This window comes from Prionailurus bengalensis, chromosome A3, assembly GCF_016509475.1.
Source record: "Prionailurus bengalensis isolate Pbe53 chromosome A3, Fcat_Pben_1.1_paternal_pri, whole genome shotgun sequence".
Taxonomy (NCBI): domain Eukaryota; kingdom Metazoa; phylum Chordata; class Mammalia; order Carnivora; family Felidae; genus Prionailurus; species Prionailurus bengalensis.
The window spans coordinates 61,765,327-61,789,258 of record NC_057354.1 but is presented as its reverse complement, the minus strand read 5'-3'; the positions used below and the strand labels follow the sequence as shown (position 1 = coordinate 61,789,258).

The window sequence follows — 23,932 nt, the reverse complement described above, 5'->3', positions numbered from 1 at the left end:
GAGAGGGAAACACAGAACCTGAAACAGGCTCCAGGCTCTGAGCTGTCAGCGCACAGCCTGATGTGGGGGTTGAATTCACGAACCTTGAGATCATGACCTGAGTTAAAGTAGGATGCTTAACCGACTGAGCCACCCAGGCGCCCCTGTTCAACTGATTTCTGTATTTGATTGTTCATACTGTAACAGAGTCGTGCAGGGAATATGTTTGGAGTTTTAGAAATGGGAAACTACTCTTGTTGAAGTTTTATAGTCCAGGGAACAAATTTATATGTGTTTCACACTCTGGGTACAGAGAAGAGCAGACCTTTGTCTTTCTCCAAGTTAATCAGGCCTTCCCTTGAAGTTGTGATGAGTGGGTTAAGATTGCATTACCGTCTGGCCACTCCTTTCCTCTTGTGCACACTAGCTATATTTAGGCGGGTCTAGATAAGTTTAATATGTAGCATATTGCCTTGAGTCCAGCTGGTCCCAGAACAGCTGGCTACATGATTCAGAATGTTTAAGTCCAACTTTAAAATAAAACATTTGGCAAGTGAATCCATGTATTCTAGCTGGGCTGAGCTGCAATCCAGTTCCCACGCTATCACTAGCTCCCAATTAGACACTCCACTTACAGAACAGGTGTGTTTCCTCTCAGGGTTTTACCCTCTTTATCCTTTGGAAGTGAAAGGTCAGGTGCAATTATAATTGGAATACTGATGTGTAATGAAGGTTCGGGAGCGAATGTGTATTTTCCAAAATGGAAGAACTTTGCATTTTTTTCTGATTATGAAAGTAAATCCTCTTTCAGAAATGTCTAAATATTCAGTGTAAAAATTTAAACAGTATGGAAAAGGCAAAAACTACACATATTCCCACCACACAGATAAAACTACTGTAACCTGTTGGTATTTACCTTTCTAGGTGTTCTTCTGTGTGTATAGGAGTATGGATGGATGCAGATTGAATTTTATGGATAAATTTTAGCAATATATGTGGGCATCTTTGTTGGCAAATATACATCTATATTAAAAATTTTAACTGGTAGATAGAATTCCACTTAATGGTTGCACTGTAATTTATATTAAACCAATCCCCTGTTGATGTTAGATTGGTTCCAAGTCTTCAGGAAGTCTGATTTTCACACTTGCCCTTATAGGAGGTCTCTGTGATTTAGATCCTAATTCTGAGATGGAGCTAGCAGATTCATCTTCCACCATCTCTGAGCAGCAGCTGCAGGGGCAAGAGAGACTAAGCAACACCAAGACAGATTTGGCCGGGCAGAGTCTCATCTCATCTGAGGAATGGCTTCAACTACATGGGCTTAAGAGCAAAAAATTGACCTTGAAACAGATTTTGTCACAGATCGGATTCCCACATTGTGAAGGTATAGTACTCACAAAGTAGTATTGGTTGGAGAACCCAACCAGCATCCCGTCCCGTAGCCTTGGAGGGGACACTGCATCAGCTCTGAAGGCCCCTCAAAACCACACGCCTCTGAGCTTGTTCTGATCTCGCATCTTTATTGGTAAAAAATGTTTGTGCATGGATCTCCAATATATGTTTGTTATATAGGTGTATGATTATCAGTCCACTTATTAAGTATTAGTAATGCTGCGTTTCATTCTTTGCCCTTTTAAAGATGAAATAAAAGTAAATAGAAGTTGTGCACACCACAGAAGATGTCTTCTTCATCCCTTGGGATGTGCAGACCCCTTCAGGAGGCTGTTGATTAAGACAATAGCTGTGTATGGTTTCAGGGAGAACATGCTGTTTTCCTGTCATAGCCTCTCTTTATGTGATATCATGGTCCAGTGTTTTTAAATACATTGGTTAGAAATTTGGTCCTGAACTCCCAGTATAGCTTTCCAACAGGGAGTATAGAAATGGATGAGGGTGTATTTTGGTTTTGCTTTTGTTTTTTAATTTTTAATTTTTAATTTTATTTTAGAAAGAGTGAGAGTATGAGCAGGTGAGAGGGACAGAGGGAGAGAGTGACAATCTTAAGTAGACTCCACACTTAGCTTGGAGCCCCATGTGGGGTTGGATCCCACGACCCTGGGGTTATGACCTGAGCTGAAATCAAGAGTCAGACGCTCAACCAACGGAGCCACCCAGGCACCCTGCTTTTGTTTATTTTCTGATGACATATTGATTTGGGTTGCTACTGAAATATAGGGCCCAGGGGACCAGGGATACAGAATGTCTTACAGCATGTGAGATAGCCCACCCAGCAGGAGTGTCCTGTTCAATGTATGAGTAACACCCTATTTGAGGAGCATTCCTTCAATCAGGGCAATTTCTATTACTTGGATTTTACTCAGTAATTTTGAATTAGCCAATTAATTAATTAATTCAGCATGTATTTATTGAGTGGCCAATAATACTGTGGTTTTGAGATTTTTCACCAGTTCTCTTGGCAGCTTTGTTCTACACTGGTGATAAGGAAGGTGTAGGGGATGTGGTTGTTACAGACTGATCTGGAGGCCCATTCTAATGGCAAGGACTTTGCTCTTCAGGGTTCAGGCTGTGCGTTATTTATCCTTCTGTAAGGGGTGGTACAACCAGCCCTATACCTTCTAAATACCTTTCAGCGAGGGCTGGGGGTGGGGCTGCCAGAGTCAGGGTCTATGGGATTCCTACATAAGGAAACAAACTGGAAGTTTTATCTTGTATTTCAAATAACTATAATTCAGTTATTAATATTTGCAAAAATAGCAGTTCCGTATATTTTGTCAAGGATTTTTCAATCTAAGGTCATGGAAAATACTGCTCTGTGATTTTCTTTTAATGCCCTTGTTAGACTATGGCATCAGGATTATGCTGGCCTCATAAAATGATTTGAAAGTATTCCTTCCTCCTGTATGTTCTGATGGTGCTTTTATATGAGTGGTATAATTTCTTCTGTAAATGTTTGATGGAACTCACCAGTGAAACTTACCTGAACCTGAAGTTTTGTTTATAGGAAAATTTGGACAAGAATTCCATTTCTGTAATAGACATAGGGCTACTCAGATTTTCTGTTTCATCATGCCAATTTTAGAAATTTTTTTTTTCTTTCTTTCTTTCTTTCTTTATTTTTTTAATTTTTTTTTCAACGTTTATTTATTTTTGGGACAGAGAGAGACAGAGCATGAACGGGGGAGGGGCAGAGAGAGAGGGAGACACAGAATCGGAAACAGGCTCCAGGCTCCGAGCCATCAGCCCAGAGCCTGACGCGGGGCTCGAACTCACACCTGGCTGAAGTCGGACGCTTAACCGACTGCGCCACCCAGGCGCCCCAGAAAGTTTTGTTTTTCAAGGACTTTGTTCACTTCATCAGTGTTTTCCAATATATTGACAAAACATGTTTCATAATATTCCCTTAACACTTTTTTTAATGCCTGCAGAATCTATAGTGATGTTCCCTCTTTCATTTCAGATATAATTTGTGTTTTTTCTCACTTCTTTCTTGATGAGTCTTTTTAGCAGTATATCACAACTCTTTCCAAAGAACCAAATTTTGGTTTTGTTGTTTCTTTTTCCCTATTCTTTGTTTTTTATTTCATTGATATCTGCTTTGATCTTTATTATTTCTAGCCACTTACTTTGAGTTTAATTTGCATTCCTTTTTCCAGCTTAATGTGGAAACTTAGGTAATTGATTTTAAGCCTTTCTTCTCCTTTCACATAGTCATTTAAAATTCCTCTAAGGATTGCTTTAGCTGAATCCAAATCTTGATAGATTTTCATCATTATTTTCATCATTATTGAGTTCAGAATATTTTTTCTCTTGTGACTTTTTTCTTGGATTCATTTTTAAAAGAAATGTTTAATTTTCAAATATTTTTGGATTTTTAAAGCTGTCTTGTTATTTACTTCTGTTTATGTTAGAAAACACAGTAAGATTTTTGTCTTTTAAAATGTACTGAGATTTGTTTTATTGCACACATTTCATAACACATCTGAAAAGAATGTGTATTCTGCAGTTGTGAGGTAATATTTATAAATGTTAATTTGTTCAAGGTAGTTGGTTTTATTGTATCAGAGATGTTCTGTGTCTTCAGAGATATTTTTGCATAGTGGCTTTGTCCTTTTCTTAGTTCTGTAAATTTTTTTCATGTAATTTGAAGCTGTAATAAGTACACACACACATTTAGGATTGTCATATCTTTCTGATGAATTTAAAAATTTTAAAAATTTTTATTTTTATTTTTAATATAATTTATTATCAAATTGGCTAACATACAGTGTGTAAAGTGTGCTCTTGGTTTTCGGGGTAGATTCCCGTGGTTCATCGCTTACATACAACACCCAGTACTCATCCCAACAAGTGCCCTCCTTAATGCCTATCACCCATTTTTCCCTCTCCACAACTCCCTCATCCACCCTCAGTTTGTATTTAAGAGTCTCTTATGGTTTGCCTACTTCCCTCTCTGTGTGTAACTATTTTGTTCCCCTTCCCTTCCTCTATGGTCTTCTGTTAAGTTTCTTCAGATCCACATATGAGTGAAACATATGATATCTGTCCTTCTCTGACTTATTTCACTCAGCATAATACCTTTCAGTTTTATCCATGTTGCTGCAAATGGCATGATTTCATTCTTTCTCATTGCCAGGTAGTATTCCATTGTATATATAAACCATACCTTCTTTATCCATTCTTCAGGTGATGGATATTTAGGCTCTCTCCATAATTTGGCTATTGTTTAAAGCACTGCTATAAACATTGGGATACCTGTGCCCCTATGAATCAGCATTCCTGTATCCCTTGGATAAATTTAATAGTGCTACTGCTGGGTCGTAGGATAGCTCTATTTTTAATTCTTTGAGGAACCTCCATAGTTTTCCAGAGTGGCTGCACCCGTTTACATTCCCACTAACAAAGCAAGAAGGTTCCCATTTCTCTACATCCTTGCCAGCATCTATAGTTTCCTGAGTTGTTAATTTTAGCTACTCTGACTGGTGTGAGATAGTATCTCAGTGTGGTTTTAATTTGTAGTTCTCTAATGGTGAGTGACATGGAGCATCTTTTCATGTGTCTGTTGGCCATCTGGATATCTTCTTTGGAAAAGTGTCTATTCATGTCTTCTGCCCATTTCTTCAGTGGATTATTTGTTTTTTGGGTGTTGAGTTTGGTAAGTTCTTCATAGATTTTGGAGACTAACCCTTTATCTGATATGTCATTTGCAAATATGTTTTCCCAATCTGTTGGTTGCCTTTTAGTTTTGTTGATTGTTTCCTTTGCAGTGCAGAAGGTTTTTATCTTGATGAGGTCCCAATAGTTCATTTTTGCTTTTAATTCCCTTGCTTTTGGAGATGTGTCAAGCAAGAAATTGCTGAGGCCGATGTCAAAGAGGTGGTTGCCTGTTTTCTCCTCCAGTAGACATGCACTTACCAGGCACAGTGGGGCGTGGTTTGGTGTAGGTGGGTCCCACCTCCACTGTGGGCCCACTGTCCACTGTCGGTTCCCTGAAGCCCTACCTTGGTGGTGGTGGGGAGAAAAATGGCGACCCCCCAGTGTCTCCTCCATGGACCGTGTGTCCCCAACAAGTCTGTTCAAGCCATCCTCACTGTGTTGCGGGTGCAAACGAGGCGGTTTGTCCCACTCTGCTGACTCCTGTGCCTTCCTGGCATTGGGCTGGGATTTAAACCCTGATGTCTTTAAGGTTCCCACTCCATCCACCCTGGTTTCAGGTAAGTGCTGCTTTGCACTGCCTCATTTATGGCCTCTGGCTGGTGGGCACAGGCAACCTTTGCCCTTTGAATGGCTACATACCTTCTTCCCACAGCACTCCAGGGAGGGGATTGCTTTCTCCCATTGCGCACTATGCCTCTGAACTAGTTACTGAACCGGGCTGGCTCCCTTCCTCCCCAGGTACTCAAACAGGACAGCTGGCCCCAGTCTGGAGAAAGCCCCACAGTTAGATTGGATCTTTCTCCATCCTGGTCCATGGTTTTTCTCTTGTCCAGATACCGTATTACACTTCCCCAGCCTCTTTTTCTCTTCCCTTTGTCTCTCCACAGAAGGGGATCCCTCCCCTCCTTTCCTCTGCCTCCTGTTTTATCTCTCCCAGTTCACAGTCACGCCGGTATGGCCTGTCATGTTGTCCCTATGGGTCCCTGAAGGCGTCTCTATCACTTTGCAGCCTGGACTCTTGGAGTTCAGAGTCCTTTGGCCTCAACACTGCTGTGTTTGAGAGATGAGGGAACTTCGGATCTCCCTACTTCTCTGCCATGTTGGCCCCTCCTCCCTTAATAATTTTTAAATGTCCTCTTTATCTCAGATGATAGTCCTGGTTTTGACATTTACTTTAATATTGATACAACCACTGCAGCTTTCTTAGGCTTCATTTGTACATGGCATATATGTTTACAGTCTTTAACTTTCAAGCTATCTGTAGTCTCTAAATTTTTCCATTTACATTTCAATAGGCTTTTTATGTATGCCCTTTTTGTGTTTTGTTTTCAGTGGTTGCTTTAGTGATTATATCCTTAACTTGTTATAGTCTGTCAAAAGTTAGCTTTGTACTACATCATGTAAGGTGTAAGAACCTTGCAACAGTATAACTCCACTTACCCCCCACTCCTGTCCTTGGTATTATTGCTTAATGTATTTTATTTTTATATACATCATAAACCTCACAAGCCGGTGTTATGGTTATTGCTTTTTTTTTTTTAACGTTTATTTATTTTTGAGACAGAGAGAGACAGAGCATGAACAATGGGGGAGGGTCAGAGAGAGGGAGACGCAGAATCTGAAACAGGCCTCAGGCTCCGAGCTGTCAGCACAGAGAATGACGCGGGGGTCAAACTCACGGACCGTGAGATCATGACCTGAGCCGAAGTCGGCCGCTTAACCGACTGAGCCACCCAGGTGCCCCTGGTTATTGCTTTAAAAAGTCACTTGTCATTTAAAGAAACTGAGTGGGAGAAAATGGCATTTTACATCCACATATTTACTATTTATAATATTCTTGCTTCCTAGATGTTCCATCTGGTATTTGTTCCTAAAGAATTTCTTTGAATCATTTCTTGTAGTGCAGGTCTGCTGGTGACAGATTTTCTTAGTTTTTGTTCATCTGATACTGCTTTTATTTCACCTTCTCTCTTTTTTAGAATGATTAGTTGTTTGGTTGATTGATTGGTACTTGTTATTCTGAAATAATGATAGCTTTACAGGAGGTTGCAAAGATGATATAGACAGAACCCAAGAACCCTTCACCTAGTTTCTCCTAATGGTTACATCTTATAAAATTTGGGTATAATATCATATCAAGGAGTTTGACATGGATGCACTGTGTGTGAATAATTCTATGTAATTTTACCACTTGTGTAGATGTGTGTAACCATCACCACAATCAAGATACAGAACTGTTTATTACCACAAAGATCTCCATTGTGCTACCCTGTGATAGTCGTACAGACACCGTAACCCCCAACATCCTTAACTCCTAGCAACTACCAATCTGTTTTCTATCTCTAATTTTCTCATGTAGAGAATGTTTATATAAATGGGATCATGTAGTATTTGACCTTTTGAAATTGGCATTTTTTCACTTAGTATTATTTCTTTGAGATTCATCCAAGTTATTGCATGTAGCAATGGTTTGTTTCTTTTTATTGTAGTTGTATTCCAGGGTATGGATGTACCGCTGTTTGTTTAGCCAGTCACCATTAAAAGACATCTGCGGAGTTTCCAATTTTGGGCTATTACAAATAAGTCTGCTACGAACAATTGTTTACATGTTTTTGTGTGACCATAAGTTCTCATTTCTCTGGGATAAGTGCCCAGGAATGCAAATGCTACATGGTATGTTAAGTGTGTGTTTAATTTTTTGTTTAGTTTAGTTTTATTTTGTTTTGTTCAGAAACTGCCAAACTTTTACAGGGTGGCTATGCTATTAACTTCAGTAATATACGAGAGAGACAGTTTCTCCACGTCATCATCAGCATTTGATATTGTCACAATTGAAAAGTTTTAGCTGTTCATGGCGATTAAGGAGTGCACTTATCCCGATGAGCACAGGGATGGAAGTGTTCAGTCACTATATTGTACACCTGAAACTTAATATTACACTATATGTTAACTAACTGTTATTTAAATAAAAACTTAAAAAAAATAAAAGTTTTAGCTGTTCTAATGTTTTCTAATATTTGTGTAGTGATATTTCATTGTGGTTTTAGTCTATATTTGCCTAATGTCTAGTTTTGTTGAACACATTTTCATGTGCTTATTTGCTGTATATCATCTCTGGCAAAATGTTTTTTTATGTCTTTTGGTCATTTTCTAATTAAGTTTTTTAAATGTTGAGTGTTGAGAGTTCATTATATATTTAGATGTGAGTCCTTTTTCACATATGTGGCTTACAGATATATTTTCCTAATCTATAGCTCATCTTTTCATTCTCTTAACAGAGTTTCTCAGAAAAGAAGTTAATTTTGGTGATTTTTTTTTATTTGATGATATTTTCCTCATGTAAATCTTGCTGATGCTCAAAGTTTTCTCCTATTTTTGTTTTACTAAAAGTTTTATAGTTTTCTATCTTACATTTAGCCCATGATCAATTTGAGTTACTTTCTGTAGAAGTTTCACTTTTGGACTATGGATATCTAATCGCTCCAGCAACTTTATTTAAAATTAAATAAAAGGCTTTTGCACAGTGAAGGACAATAAAAAGATTTTCAGTAAAAAGACAACCTACTGAATGAGAGAAGATATTTGCAAATAGTATATCCAATAAAGGGTTAATATCCAAAATATATAAAGAACTTATACAACTCAACACCCAAAATGCCCCAAACAACCTGATTTAAAAATGGGCTTTAAAAAAAGAGGACTTGAATAGACATTTTTCCAAAGAAGACATACAGATGGCCAACAGACACATGCTCAACATCACTCATCATTAGGGAAATGCAAGTCAAAACCAAATAAGATATCACCCCACACCTGCCTGGATGACTAAAAAAAAATGCAAGAAATAACAAGTGTTGGTGAGGATGTGGAGAAAAGGGAACCCTCATACACTGGTGGTGGGAATGTAAATTGGTACAGCCACTGTGGCAAACAGTGTGGAGGTTCCTGTAGAAATTAAAAATAGAAATACTATATGACCCAGTAATTCTACTACTGTGTATTTACCCAAAGAAAAGGAAAATATTAATTTGAAAAGGTATTGGCACCCCTGTGTTTATTGGAACATTATTTACAACAGCCAAGATATGGGAGCAACCTAAGTGTTGATCAGTAGACAAATGGATAAGGAAGATGTGGTATATGTATACAATGGATTATTATGCCACCATAAAAAGGATGAGATCTTACCATTTGTAACAACACGGATAGACCTAGAGGTATTCTGATAAGTAAAATAAATGACACTGAGGAAGATGAATACCATATGATTTCACTAATGTGGAATCTGAGAAGGAAAACAAATGAATTAACAAAAAGCAGAATCAGGTCTATGCAGAGAATAAACTGATGGTTGCCAGAGTTGGGATGGGGTGGGGAACACAACAGACCAGTTAGAGAATGAATAAGTCATGGGAATAAAAGACACAACAAAGGGAATATAGTCAATGATACTGTAATAGTGTTGTATAGTGACATATTTTAGCTACCCCTGTAGTGAGCATATTGCATATTGAGAGGTTGAATTACTGTGTTGTATACCTGAAACCAATGTAACATTGTGTGTCAACTATACTAAAATAATAAAAGACTGTCCATCTTAAGAATTGCTTTCACATCTTTGTTAAAAATTAGGTGATTGTACTTGTGTGGGGCTGTTTCTGGGTTCTCTATTTTGTTTTATTTGTCTATGTGTCTCTCTACCCCTACCACACAGTCTAGATTACTGTAACCATGTAATGTCTTGAAATTGGCCAGACTGATTCCTCCACTTTATTCTTTTTCAAAATTGTTTTAGCTACTCTAGTTTATTTGCCTTTTCATAAAAGTTTAGAATAACTATGTCTATGTCTAAATATTGATGGGATTTTGATAGGAATTGCATTATACCAATTTAAAAATTTTTTAATGTTTATTTATTTTTGAGAGAGAGACAGAGACAAAGAGTGCGAGCAGGGGAGGGGCAGAGAGAGAGGGAGACACAGAATCTGAAGCAGGCTCCAGGCTCTGAGTTGTCAGCACAGAGCCCAATGCAGGGGTTGAACTCACAAACCTTGAGATCATGACCTAACCTGAAGTCAGACTCTCAACTGACTGAGCCACCCAGGCACCCCAGACCTGTATATCAATTTAAGTAGAATTGACATCTTTATTATAGTGGGTCTTCCAGTCCATGAATGTGGAATATCTCTCCGTCTATTTACATCTTTTATTTATTTCATCAGCTGTTGTACTTTTCAATATATGTCTTGCACATGTTTTGTATTTTATTTTTCTAAGCAATTGTAAACACTGTTGTGTTTTTTATTTTGGTTTCCACATGTTCATTGCTAGTATAAAGAAATATGGCTAATTTTTTAATGTTGATTTTCTATCCTGTGACCTCACTGAAATCACTAATTCTAAGAATTTTTTTTTGTTGCTCTTGATTCCTTGGGATTTCTAGGTAGACCATCATGTCCTCTCCAAATAGGGAAAGTTTTCATTCTTCCTTTGTGATCTATATACCTTATATTTCCTTGTCTTACCATGTGCTGGATAGAACTTTCAGTACTATGTTGAACAGTAGCAGTGAGAGTGGACATCCTCACCTAGCGTCAGGTCTTAAAGGAAAGCTTTCAATCTTTGACCATTAAGCACAAAGTTAGCTTTAAGTTTTTTGTAGAATTAAAAAAAAAAACAAGTTGAGAAAGATTCGTTATATTCCTAATGTGTTGAGAATTTTTATCATGAATGGATATCGAATTTTGTCAGATGCTTTTTCTGTGTCTATATTAAAAGGATCATGTGGGTTTTTTTCTTCGCTAGCCTGTTAATTTGGTTGATTCTATTGATTGGTTTTTGAATATTGAACCAATATAGCTAATACATTTTTGCATATGTAATAATGAAGGATATTGGTCTATAGTTATCTCTTTTTTTATCACTGCCTTTATCTCTTTTTGGTATCAGGGTAATATGGGCTTAATAGAATGAGTTGGAAAATGTTCCCTTGTCTTCTATTTTCTGGAAAATATTCTGTAGAATTTTAATTACTTCTTGTGTGTTTGGTAGAGTTCTCCAGAGAACCTATCCAGGCCTGTGGATTTCTGGTGTAGAAGTTTTTGATTACAAATTCATTTTCTTATTAGGTATAGGGCTAGTCAAATGATCTATTTCAGATTAAGAAAGTTGTGGTAGTTTGCGCTTCTTGTGGAATTCACTTCATCTAAGTTGTCTAATATATGTGTGTGGAATTGGTGGTAGTATTCCATTCTTTTGATGTCTGAAGGGTCTTCTGCAATATTCTCTGTTTCATTCCCAATATCAGTAATTCATGTCTTCTCTCCTTTTACCTTTGTCAATTTTATTAAACTTATTAAAATACCAGGTTTTTATTTAATTGATTTTCTCTATTGTTTTTCTGTGTTCAATTTTCTTGATTTCTGCTTTCATCTTTATTATGCATTTCCTTCTACTTGCTTTGGATTTGTTTTGCTATTCTTTCTTAGTTTCTTCAAATGGGAACTTAGATTATTGATTTCAGACTTTTCATCTCCTCTTTATGCTATAAAGTTCCCTCTTGGCAGTGCTTAAGCTGTGTTCCTCACATTTTTATATGTGTATTTTCATTCAGTTTAAAATATTTTTTATTTCTGTTGTACTTCTTTGACTCATGGATTTATTTAGTTTGTTATGTTATTTTAGCATGTTATTTAGTTTCCAAGAGTTTGGAGATTTTCTTATCTTTCTGTTACTGATTTCTAGTTTGTTTCAATTGTGGAGAGAGAACATACTCTATTTGCTTTTAGTTTTTTTTGCATTTTTTGGATTTTTTTTTATAGCCATGGCTATGCTTTGTCTCGGTATATATTCTGTGCTTAAAAAAGAACGTGTATTCTTTTGTTATGCAGATTTTCTGTAAATATCAATTAGATCTTGTTTGTTGATGGTGTTGAGTATCCTTGATGATTTTGTGTCTAGTTATTCCATCAGTTGTTGAGAGAATAGTATTGAAATCTCCAATTATAATTGTGAATTTGTCTCTTTCTCTTTTCAGTTCCATCAATTTTTGCTTAAGGTACTTGCAGTCTGTTGTTCAGGGAATACACATTTAGGATTGCTATGTCTTCCTGTCTTCCTGGTGGGTTGACACTTTTATAATTATATAATGTTCTGCTATATCCCTAATAATATTCTTTGCCCTGTAGTTTACTTTTGTGATATTAATATAGTCAATCTACTTTCTTTTTATTAATACTTAAATGACATCTTTTTTCCTTTTTATACTTCTAGCTTATATATGTCATTATATTTGAAGCATATATATAATATAATTATTAATATAATATATATAATTAATAATTATATATAATTAATAATTAATATAATGTATAATATATATATAATTATTAATATAATATAATTATATTATAGACGCCTTATTGTTGGGTCATTTTTTAAATCCTCTTTAATAAATATATATATTTAATAAATATATATATATATTTTATTAATACTTAAATGACATCTTTTTTCCTTTTTATACTTCTAGCTTATATATGTCATTATATTTGAAGCATATATATAATATAATTATTAATATAATATATATAATTAATAATTATATATAATTAATAATTAATATAATATATATGATATATATTATATTATATATAATTATTAATATAATATAATTATATTATAGATGCCTTATTGTTGGGTCATTTTTTAAATCCTCTTTGCCTATCTTTTTTTATCTCTCTTTTTAAATTTATTAAATTTTTATTTTAATTCTAATATAGTTAGCATACATACAGTGTTATATTAGTTTCAGGCCTACAATCTAGTGATTTAAAAATTCCATACATTACTCAGTGCTCATCATGACAATGCCCCCTTAATCCCAATCACCTATTTTATCCATTCCCCCTACCCACCTACCCTCTGATAATCACCAGTTTGTTGAGTATAGTTAAGAGTCTGTTTCTTGGTTTCTTTCCCTCTCTCTCTCTGTTTTTCTTTGCTCATTTGGGTTGTTTCTTAAATTACACATATGAGTGAAATCATGTATATTCAGCCCTAAAGAATAAATCTTGCCATTTGCAAAGGCATGGATGGAGCTAGAGAGTATAATGTTAAGTGAAATAAGTCAGTCAGAGACAGCTAATCACTATCTTTTAATTGTTGTACTCAGGCTATTTACAGTTAATGTAATTATTAATTTGTTACAGCTGTGTTTTAGACTGTGCCTTTTGACCTCTACCTTAGTCATTCTGGACAGAAGAATCTGGAAACCAAGATTCATTCATTTGTGCTTTAAAGGGTTATGCATGTCATAAATAGTTAACATATACCATAGCACCTAGAAACACTTCATTATTTAGGACAGAATACCAAGCATCACATATTTTTGGTGTCACTGGGGATATAATTTGAATGGTGTCAGAGAAAACCATTTTGAAATAAAAATAAGAAACATTGATAATGCACCATTTTGACTGCTTTTCTTTATAAAAATACAGATTACGTGACTTCTCTGGGGAGACTCGTGGCTTCCCGGTATGCAGATGGCCTGTTTCCACAGTTCTACAGACCCGAAGATGGCAGAGTATACAATGTAAGTCGGAGTTCCCTTGATGGATAGGCCCAGTGACATGCTTCTGGTGTCTGGGAGTGGCCTATGTGGAGAGGCTCACACTGCTTCCTATTGATGCAGTGGAGCCCAGGCCTTACCAGGAATGGAGGCTTTCTTCTGGCCATGTGGAGAGTGATGAAAGTTATGGCTTAGGGGCTGGGAAGGGAAGCACTTGACCTGTTAGAGATCAGTGCATGAAATCGTTGACCAGAAAGTGAAAACCTTCACATATCAGTAGTACTTTGTTTTGCCTTGAAAATAAAGAAGGTGTAGTATGACAGAAGTTAGCAGACAGGCAAGAGCTGCTGCTGTTACCTGACAAATGCACAGGGAACAGGGGGCTACTTTTATAGCTAGTGGTTTTATAGCAAGCGGCACCTCTTACTGGAGTCCTTAATTCCGGCAATTCAACTCGTGACTCGTGTAGTCTCATAACGTGTCTGCCCCTGTGCATACCCTGGCACACCACAGGGAACTCACAAAAACTCATATCCCATCATGTCACTTTACAGATATTTGTTCATGTCACTGTACATCTATGTACCACCTGGACTGCTATATCTTTTTTTTTCTTAAAATTTTTTTTTAATGTTTATTTATTTCTGAGACAGAGAGAGACAGAGTATGAATGGGGGAGGGGCAGAGAGAGAGGGAGACACAGAATCCGAAGTAGGCTTCAGGCTCTGAGCTGTCAGCACAGAGCCCGACACGGGGCTCGCCCTCACAAACGGTGAGATCATGACCTGAGCCAAAGTCGGTCGCTCAACCGACTGAGACACCCAGGTGCCCCCCCTCCTTTTTTTTCCTTTTAGAGAAAGCATGTGAGTGGAGGAGAGGGATAGAGGGAGAGACAGAGACAGAGAGAGAGATAGAGAGAGCCAATGGGAATCCCAAGCAGGCTTCATGCTCAGTGTGGAGCTAGATACAGGGCTCCATCCCATGACCCTGGGATCAGGACCTGAGCTGAAATCAAGAGTCAGATGCTCAACCAAATGAGCCACCCAGGCACCCCTGTTATTTCTAAATATTTTAAAAAGTTTACATTACTTTTTGAACTTAGCAATAATATCCATAGAATCTTGAGTTTGGTGTGCTAAATATATTTTTTATCTTAACCACATGAAAATCAGTACAGAACTATTGAAAACATTTGTCTTTGCCATCTGACCACCTCCACAGCCCCTATGACATGGTCCTACCCTGGTTTCTGTATCGTGGTAGAAACTTTAATAAGTTCTGTGAATGCTGGTGAGAGATTTAGGAATTTTGCCCTAAGGAACCATGGAAAGCAACAGGAAGTGGTGCTGGAGCTTGAGGAGTAAGCTGGAGAGACACAGAAGATAGAGAAGGAAAACAGTTTGAGGCAGAGGGAACAGCGCGAGCCAAGGCATGAAAATGTGGAATTACATGGTGTGTTCAGAAAACACATTTTCCTTAACAATTTAGGTATTTAAGGGGTATTCTGAGGGTTGTTAAAGTTAAAAATAAGTACCAGATCTTTCAAAATTTGATTCTTCACAGAATAGGGCACATTTTTTTCTTATTCCTTTTCTATGTCTCCTACCTCCCTACACCCTAAGAGGCCTTGCACAGTTGTGCCTGGTCTGTGTGAATGATCGTTTTTTTGTGTCTACAAGAAATTGCCTGCAAGTCTCTGTCACCTACCTTTCAGGCACAGCCTCTGCAGGTGTTCGTGATCCACTGATCCAGGCATGGGGCAGTGTGGCCTGGGAGACAGAGGATACAGGGTGTAGGTTGTGAGCAGGAGGATGCGTCACTGGGGCACATCTCTTAGAGGAAGCCAGGCAGGTGTGCTGGCAAATCTAGAAGCATTCTCACAAATATTTTTGGCATCTTGGTGTTAGGAAAACTTTTTAGAGAGACTTATTTTTTTCCATCTGCCTTTGCTGATCTCTCTTTTCTTCTACTGAATTCCTTGAAAGTTCTTTCCTTCTACCTAATTCCTTAAAATGCCCCCCTGAACATTTTCTGGTAAAGATAATTCTGTAACTATGAAGATAAAATATAATTTAGAAACACATTTTTTTAAAAAAGTGTTATATGTTGGATAGATCACATCATCATCATTTCTTCTGTGAGGAATCATCCAAAGGTTTTCACTTGAAAGACTGAAGCACTTCCTTCTGGATTATGTGGGGTTTAGAGGATCATCTACAGAATTGTTATTAGTGTCCAATTCTTGATGGCAGAGGTCATGACTCAGTGGGCCCTGTGGTTCTTGGCTGCATGGTAGTTCAGATGATGTATTATGGTGTGTTTTTGTTCTGTTTTTTGTTCTTTGCCTTGATTTCCATTAAGTTGACAGCGAAGTCAGAACTGATCTATCAGTTTGTGGAATATTTAACACAAGCTGTGGAGAGCTACAAGCAGCGGATGGACTGGCTCACCAGCAGAAGCCGCCAGATTTTTGGTGTCATCTTGGAACAGTGCATCACCATAGTGCTGGATTTTGGCAGCATGCGGGAGGAGGAGCTTAATCTGTGCCAAGATGCTCTAATAATGGTCCTCCAGGAGCAGGTGGCTCACATAGCCAAGTTTAATATCATATGGTGAGTTCCCATAGGAAGAGGATATTTCTGGGAAACTTCATAAGTAGCTTCCATTTATTCGGAGTTAAGTAACATAACTAACATAGTTCTATGGGGAGTAAGGAGGTCTTGTTATTTCCTAGAATATGTAATTCCAGCAGAAGACCCACAGTAAAACTTTGATCTGCTTTGCATGTGGCATCTTAGTTTTCAGATGAGAAGAGATTTAGAAACCTACTTTTCTTCAATGCATAGCAAGGTCAAAATAGAAGAATAGGAATTTTATTGAATATATATTTAAGGCCATAAAAATCCTTTAGGTGATTTTATCTTATATAATGAATTCAACCTTGTCACAAGTATCACTTTTTTCAGACTGAGCTTATGACTCCCCTGTAAATTGACCCTCTTAAATCAGAACAACAGGTGATTGGCTTTATAGAATTTCCCATATTTCAGAGTTTTTACAACCAATTATTTACGGATTTTTGGATTCGAGAGAATTTGGGCTCTAAGGCCAACTTTTCATGTGGAACATTGGCTGTACCTCTCTGACGGGAAAAATCTGGATGAAGGCCATCTACCTAACTGAGTTTTTCTTTAAAATAAAACAGTTTCAGCTAAACAGATAACATCTTTGGGGATGCTGCTTAATTGTGTTCTATCCTAGATTCCTATTTCTGTGACAGATATATTACTGAGGGAATTGAGCCTTAAGTTTGCAATGCTTTAACTTGGAAACATTCTGTAGCATATAGGCCACTCAGCCAGATTTCTACCCAGAGGAGCCACACAGAGGTGACACAGGTATGAGGCAGCCTTTGTCTCTGAAGGTGGGCTATCAGGGACAGCTCGGGTTGGCTCATTAATCCAAGATTCATATAATTCTTATAATTATGAATGCATGTATGATTCATATAATTTGTTCAATTATAAACACAGAGATACATAAATTCAAAGTTTGTTTATTTTTTTTTTAAGAGAGAGAGAGAGAGAGAGAGAGAGAGAGAGAGCAGGGGAGGAGAGAGAGAGAATCCCAGGCAGGCTCCATGCTATCAGCACAGAGCCTGATGCGGGGCTTGAACCCATGAACCGTGAGATCATGACCGGAGCCCAAATCAAGAGTCGGATGCTTAACTGACTGAGCCACTCATGTACCCCAGAGATAAATAAATTCAAATGGCTGTTCTTTCTTGGGGGGATTCTATCACTTTTTTCTAAGTCCAAACTAAATTGTTTAATCACATGTTCCCAGGATTTAAAAACGAATGCTCTGCTAAACTCAATATTATTTTTGATCCAGAAGAGGTAACTGATGTGAATTCAGAACAATGAAAACAACGTCTTAAAAGAATTAGAAATAAAATTCTAGCATAATGAAATCATTGCTGATTTGTAAATATTAATGCTGTGAGTCCTTATAAATTTACTATTAATTGAAGATAGTTGTATATAAAACTGCCTGTTTATGAAAATAACTCTCTCAATAGTTTTAATACAGCTGTTAATGTTTGCATTTTTGAGATTTTTAATGTTTATTTTTGAGAGAGAGAGAGAGAGACAGAGCGTAAGCAGGGGAGGGCAGAGAGAGAGGGAGACAGAATCTGAAGCAGGTTCCAAGCTCTGAGCTGTCAGCACAGAGCCTAACATGGGGCTCAAACCCACGAACCACAAGATCATGACCTGAGCAGAAGTCAGACACTTAACTGACTGAGCCACCCAGGTGCCCCCATTTTTGAGATTTTTTTAACCCTCCCGTACACATTGTTCTTCCTAGTCAGTACACTTATGAAAGAGAATGGTGCTTTGCAAACCCATCTTAAGCAGCTTGCCTATTTTGTTGGTAACTTTCAACAAGGGCTGGGAGCTGCGTGTTCTTTCCTTCAGCTCTGGTGATGTTAAGTGTTTGTTGCTCGCAGGTGTGGGCCTGAAGGCTGATAGCTATGTTGCCCACTGCCCCATGACAGCCCCATGTGATTCCTTTCAGGGTTTCTCAGGAGCCTGTGAAATGGCAGGAAAAAGCTGCTCCTGTGACAGGACAGTCCATAGCTGCTGCCATCAGTTGGGTTGAAAAACTGCCTTTTGAGCTGGCTGTGAGCCATGCTAGCTGCCTGGACGCACTGCTGGAAGCTGGGCAAGACAAAACGGTAAGTGTGCATCCATGGTGGGCCCCAGGTCACGTAGGTGGCTTAAGTTTATCTCTCTACACCCAGTATCCTCATACTGCCTTTCAACTGACCTTAGCCCTTACTCCTCCCAGCAGCATCCCACAGAGGCTACATCACTGGCATTGAGGAGTCCTATAAATCCTGTTCACCTCTGAATTTGGAACCAACTGAGAAATCAGTGACGGGCCCCAGGTGGGGATCAAAATAGCAACTTTGGTGATGGCTGAGCTGGACCAACCACAAAGAGGCTCCATAATGCTGCCCCCTGAGCCTGGCAGGGCTCCCTCTGGGTGATCAGGGCACAGGGTAGACCCTTATTTAACCAGTGCCAGCAGAGCCACATGCTGCTCACATCCACTGAGCATTGAGAAAGGACAGGGAATTAGGCATAGTTGTGCATCTTTAATATTTTAATTCTGCTCTTGCTCTCCTGACAGTTAGATAAATCAATCCATCTCTAATGGGGAAGAGAGGCTGGAAGACTCTTCATAGAACCCTAAGATTGAGGAAATAGTTTCCCCACATCTGTGTTCTGAGTCTGTCCCAGTCCCTCTTCTTCACAAATGTGTCTGTTACGTGCCTTCTAAGGTGAAGTATATCCATGCAGATGAGTCATCGACTTTTGAATGTTAATGCATTTGGACATGCTTTTTGATAGGACCCTTTGGACACAAAGCCTTACCTAGAAGAAGTGCTGAAATAGTGGTGGTTTATGTTCTTTTAGCCACAAGGGTATGAGCTTTTGTGAGTGATTCTAAGGATGGGACCTGAAGGGCAGTGGCAAGTTAGTGAGCAAGGACTCTGGACAGGTGGGGTCCTTTGGACAGTCTCAGCTCCCCAGGTGGGGGTAGATCTGCTTTCCTTTGGGATACAGATACTCAATTAATTTTTGATTGGTATTAAAACTTAATTGCTTCCTCTGCTCTGGGCACCCAGTGATTCTGTAGATTCAAGCTTTTCTCTGCTATGTTAAAGAGCTTTTTCTTTTGGGCAAGGAGGCCATGTTTGGCACCTTGAAAGGATAGCCCCCAGTGGTCACCAGATTGTTTTCATTGATACTGGGGATGATGGTTTGATATTGGAAATGCATTGTTTATCCTTTCGAAGCCAGAGGAACAAATGTTCCCATTAAAGAACAAAATACAAGCTACTTTGTTCTTTGGCCTTTCAAGTTTGTTTAAACATCTGTAAAGTTTCAGTTGTCTGGACACTATAATAAAGATTCAAGAAATGGAACATTTCACAGGATCTAGGATGCACACATGGGTGTTCTGTTTCTTTGTTCACCTGGCTTCCTCAGTCATAGCAGACTCTGGCGACCTGCCATGACTTGAAGATTTCCCAGTGACCTTGATTTTCTGTTTTACTTCCCCCTGGTTTGTGCTTCTCCTTTCTCGGGTTCATCCCCAGCCCAGGAAACATGGAACAATTTAGTGAGTGCCAGGAAAGTTCTGTAGAGGATTAAGAACCCAGAAAGAGGTTAACAGGCACTGATTATCAAATGCCACTTGAAAACTCTTGAGAAGAGACTGTGGAGTATGGCAAATACAAAACAGATTCAGACCACTGCATCTGTCCTCCTAGAGCTTCTACCTGGTTGTGGTCCACAGGAAATTTCTAGTAACTGTAACTGCCTCATATATAAAAATGCCATTCTCTATGTTTTGTGAGGTATGTAGGGTAGGGAGAGGAATAGATTTCCCTTACTGGTTGCTTCTCTGACCTGTGCCCCTCATGCCCACCCCAGTGAGTTCCAAATTTGCCCATGTAGCTGTAGTTTTCTCTGAATAGAAAATATGTAAGGCTTAAGAAACCTTTTGAACGGTAAATCCTGCTGATGATAACTTGCTTTGGGTTAGCATCTCCTATGAGTGAGTTCTGAGAAGAACCAAGAGAGTGGGGATTGTCTTTTGTTCAAAGATTAACACGGGAGGGGCGCCTGGGTGGCGCAGTCGGTTAAGCGTCCGACTTCAGCCAGGTCACGATCTCGCGATCCGTGAGTTCGAGCCCCGCGTCAGGCTCTGGGCTGATGGCTCGGAGCCTGGAGCCTGTTTCCGATTCTGTGTCTCCCTCTCTCTCTGCCCCTCCCCCGTTCATGCTCTGTCTCTCTCTGTCCCAAAAATAAATAAACGTTGAAAAAAAAAATTAAAAAAAAAAAAAGATTAACACGGGAGTTGGTATCAGGTTCCACTTGAGGAGGAAGGGCTGACTGATGCACTTGGTGAGTGTGAAGGAGGATAATCGGAGGCTACTGGCCTCCTCCAGAACTGGGCTTTGTACCCATGATTGGACCAGAAGACTGAACAGGCAGGGATGACTGAGGGTGAGCCTTTGAATCCAGGAGCCAGGCAGTGTGGGGTCTGTTTAATCCTAGCTCTGATGGCAGCACTTAGAGAGCACTGTTGATGAAGTACTCTTGTATCCTGTGCCAAAAGGCCTGGCTCATGGGAAGGCAGCCTGTGGGGTACTGAGGAAATGTCTGGCAGTTTAGAGGGGCTGGCATTGTCCTCAGAGCCCAGGTGTGCCATCCAGCCCAGGGTTTCTGTTCTGCAGCATCCCGTGGTCCCAGGATAGGTCTTTGGGAAGTTGGTAGCTTCCTTGACCTTAATGAAGAGGAGTGTTGTGCCAGGAGGCCCTGGAATGCCTACTGATCCAGGATGTGAGGGGTCGTTAGGAAAGAGAGCCTGATTATCCAAAGCCCTGATTCCCAGCTGCCTAAGAAAGATAACTGAGGGGGCTTTGCTTCTGCTTTCAGCAGAAGGCTACCTGCCCAAAGGGCACCTACGTTTCTCTTTGTGTTCTCTCAGCCTCTCTTCCATCCAGGTGATAGGCACACATTTGTTTACTTAAAAAAAAATCCCATTCACTGGGAGGCTAAGGGGGTGAATTAGAGACAGACCCACATGATTCCATAAGGAGCCTTCAGCACTGGACAGTAAACTGAAGGGCTGGCCACACCAATCATGAGCTTGGCAGTGGGTCAGACAGGCATCAAATCTTTTCACCTTTGTCCCTAGAGATGGCAGTGCCTGGCAACGTCTTGATAGGTGTTTGTTGTACATTGAAGGAATGGGAAAGAAGTAATGTTGATAATTTTGAGGTTGGGGTGAGATGTGCATCCAAGAAATTCCCATTGACTATGCCGTGGTACAGATTTGATTATTTTGAATTGAAGTGAGTGGTCTGTGTGGGACCAGGCTGGTGAATTTGCTGAGCCTTGTGTGACAGGGCTGGTGGGGATAGTAGGTGGAGACAGGGACTTGGAAGCCTGGGAGGCCAGAAAGTTGGTGGTGGTCAAGGGTGTTATCAGGGATTGGAGAACTGAGCTGGGTTAATATCAAGAGGACAGTCACCACCATGGAGGGATCAGAAAAATCAAAATAGGCTGAATCAGAAAAGAGTCCCCACAGGTACTGGGAAGATCTGGAGGTCAGATCCAAGGTCTGGAGTTGGTCAAAACTGTTGAAATGGTTAAAATTTTATGAAGGATAGGAGAATTTTGTTAGACCTCTGGTTGCCATTCTGGTTGACTTTCATCTGACTTCTCGCAGAGTGGAGATTTTTACACTCAGAGGTTTCCGACAAGCTGTGGCAGAGGGCAGTCAGGGAAGAAGCAGCCACTGCCAGTCTGGTTCTTCTTTTTCCCCAAACCTGTGTTTGAGAAGATGTCAAGGCTTCCTTGGCTAGGCGGAATGCAGGTTGCCGTGGGAAGCCGCAGAACAAATGGCACAGGCAGAATAAGATATTTCAAGTGAAAACAGAAACGTTCCACCCTATTTTCGGTGGTGTAAAGTTTTCAGCTCACAGTAAAATAGCTGAATGGAACCCAAAATATTTTCTATGTCTTGTGTTATCAAATTCAGTGCAGATTAGCATTTAGGGAAATGCTGGTCAGTGAGAAGGCTGCTCCTGGTCCTCACCGCTGTTGCTCACCCTTAAGACTGGCCCTTGTCCTAAGAAGCTCAGAGGTACTGGGGAAAGGGGAGAGGATTCCAATGAAGACAGTTTCCTTGAGCCAGACAACCTCACCCAATTTCTGGTCAGTGACATTGATTTCATGGGCTAGGAGCCTTGAATGGTGTGGGCGCCAAGGAAGTGAAAACAGTGCCTGTTTCTGGTCACTTTCCTGTCCCATGATCTCGCGTACACAGTTCTGGAATTCACGTCCATCTCTAAGAGGTAACCAGCCTTGTCATGATGAGCCAACAGAATAAAGTGGTTGAAAGCAAAGGCAGAAGCTCCTATGGGGGTCAGGGAGCTTGATTTACTAGCTGTAAGACCAGGTCAATTTACCTGTCCAGACCTCAGTTTCTTCATCTGTAAACGGGATGCAATAATAAGAATTCATTTTCCACAGGACTATTGTGAGTGTTGAATAAAACAATCTGTGTTGGCTTATCATCCCAAAGAGCAGATGACCCCAAAGCCATTTCACTTTAAAAGGTGTTTTGCCAGTTTGTGGGGGAATGGGCTAGGTAGCAGCATATTTATTTTCTTTTTTTCTCAGTGTCATTATGTGAGTGGAAAGGAGAGGCAGGAAGGCAGTGTGTAGGAGGTGACTGAGAGTGGGACAGGTGGTCTCGTTGTAGAGCATGTCCCAGGAAATATGGACCCTGCATGGATAACTGAAAACCTAGGCAATTAAGAAACTGAGCAATGAACTTGATGAATAGTGAATAACCCCATAACCTGAGTAAAGGAAAGGAAATCCTGACTCACTGCTGGCTACATCAATTTTTAGCTTGATGAAATCTCAAGGGAAAAACATTTCTGCACAAGGATTTCAGACTCTTGGGTTATTGCCAGAGCAGAGAAGCTGAGTTTGCACAATGTGCAACAGAGATGTATGGTGTCAGAAGATGCTGACAGACCTCCCTCCTAGAGATGTTTGCCCCCACCACTTCCCTTGTTGAACTAACAAATCCTAGAAAAGAATCCCAAGCCTCCTCTCTTGGGCCATGTGTGACTTCAGATCTTTATGTGAGGTTGAACCTGTCCTCGTGCTAAACTTGAGCCCTGACCCAGCTGGAACACTGCTAACAGTGCAACTGAAGGGAGCCTACTTAACCTGTCTCACACAAGGTAACGCGTAACATGGGGGAAAAAGGGAAAGAGAATGCATTTGCTGGGAGAATAATACTAGCTGCCTGACAAGGAATGTGAAGAACAGTTTTTTCCTTCCTTTAATGTTGTTTTGTTTTGTTTTGTTTTCTGTCTCTTGGTGAGTGGCTGAAAGAAATGTGTAGTATTGCTCAGTCTTTACCCCCCGTTAGGTCTTTAAAAAAATTTTTTTTGGGGCACCTGGGTGGCGCAGTCGGTTAGGCGTCTGACTTCAGCCAGGTCACGATCTCGCGGTCCGTGAGTTCGAGCCCCGCGTCGGTCTCTGGGCTGATGGCTCAGAGCCTGGAGCCTGTTTCCAATTCTGTGTCTCCCTCTCTCTCTGCCCCTCCCCTGTTCATGCTCTGTCTCTCTCTGTCCCAAAAATAAATAAACGTTGAAAAAAA

General features: G+C 39.7%; 1 protein-coding gene across 7 annotated transcripts in view; it reads left to right on the top strand.

Annotated features, from left to right (window-relative positions):
* VWA3B (von Willebrand factor A domain containing 3B) overlaps positions 1 to 23,932 on the top strand; it is a 202,340-nt gene that overhangs the window by 4,121 nt on the left and 174,287 nt on the right. For all 7 annotated transcript variants that reach the window (XM_043603224.1, XM_043603225.1, XM_043603222.1 and 4 more), the window contains exons 2-5: positions 1,139 to 1,366; positions 13,599 to 13,693; positions 16,031 to 16,281; positions 18,248 to 18,407. In XM_043603224.1, coding sequence (XP_043459159.1) covers positions 1,171 to 1,366; positions 13,599 to 13,693; positions 16,031 to 16,281; positions 18,248 to 18,407 — 702 coding nt within the window. In that variant the 5' untranslated portion in view covers positions 1,139 to 1,170. The remainder of the gene's footprint in view (positions 1 to 1,138; positions 1,367 to 13,598; positions 13,694 to 16,030; positions 16,282 to 18,247; positions 18,408 to 23,932) is intronic.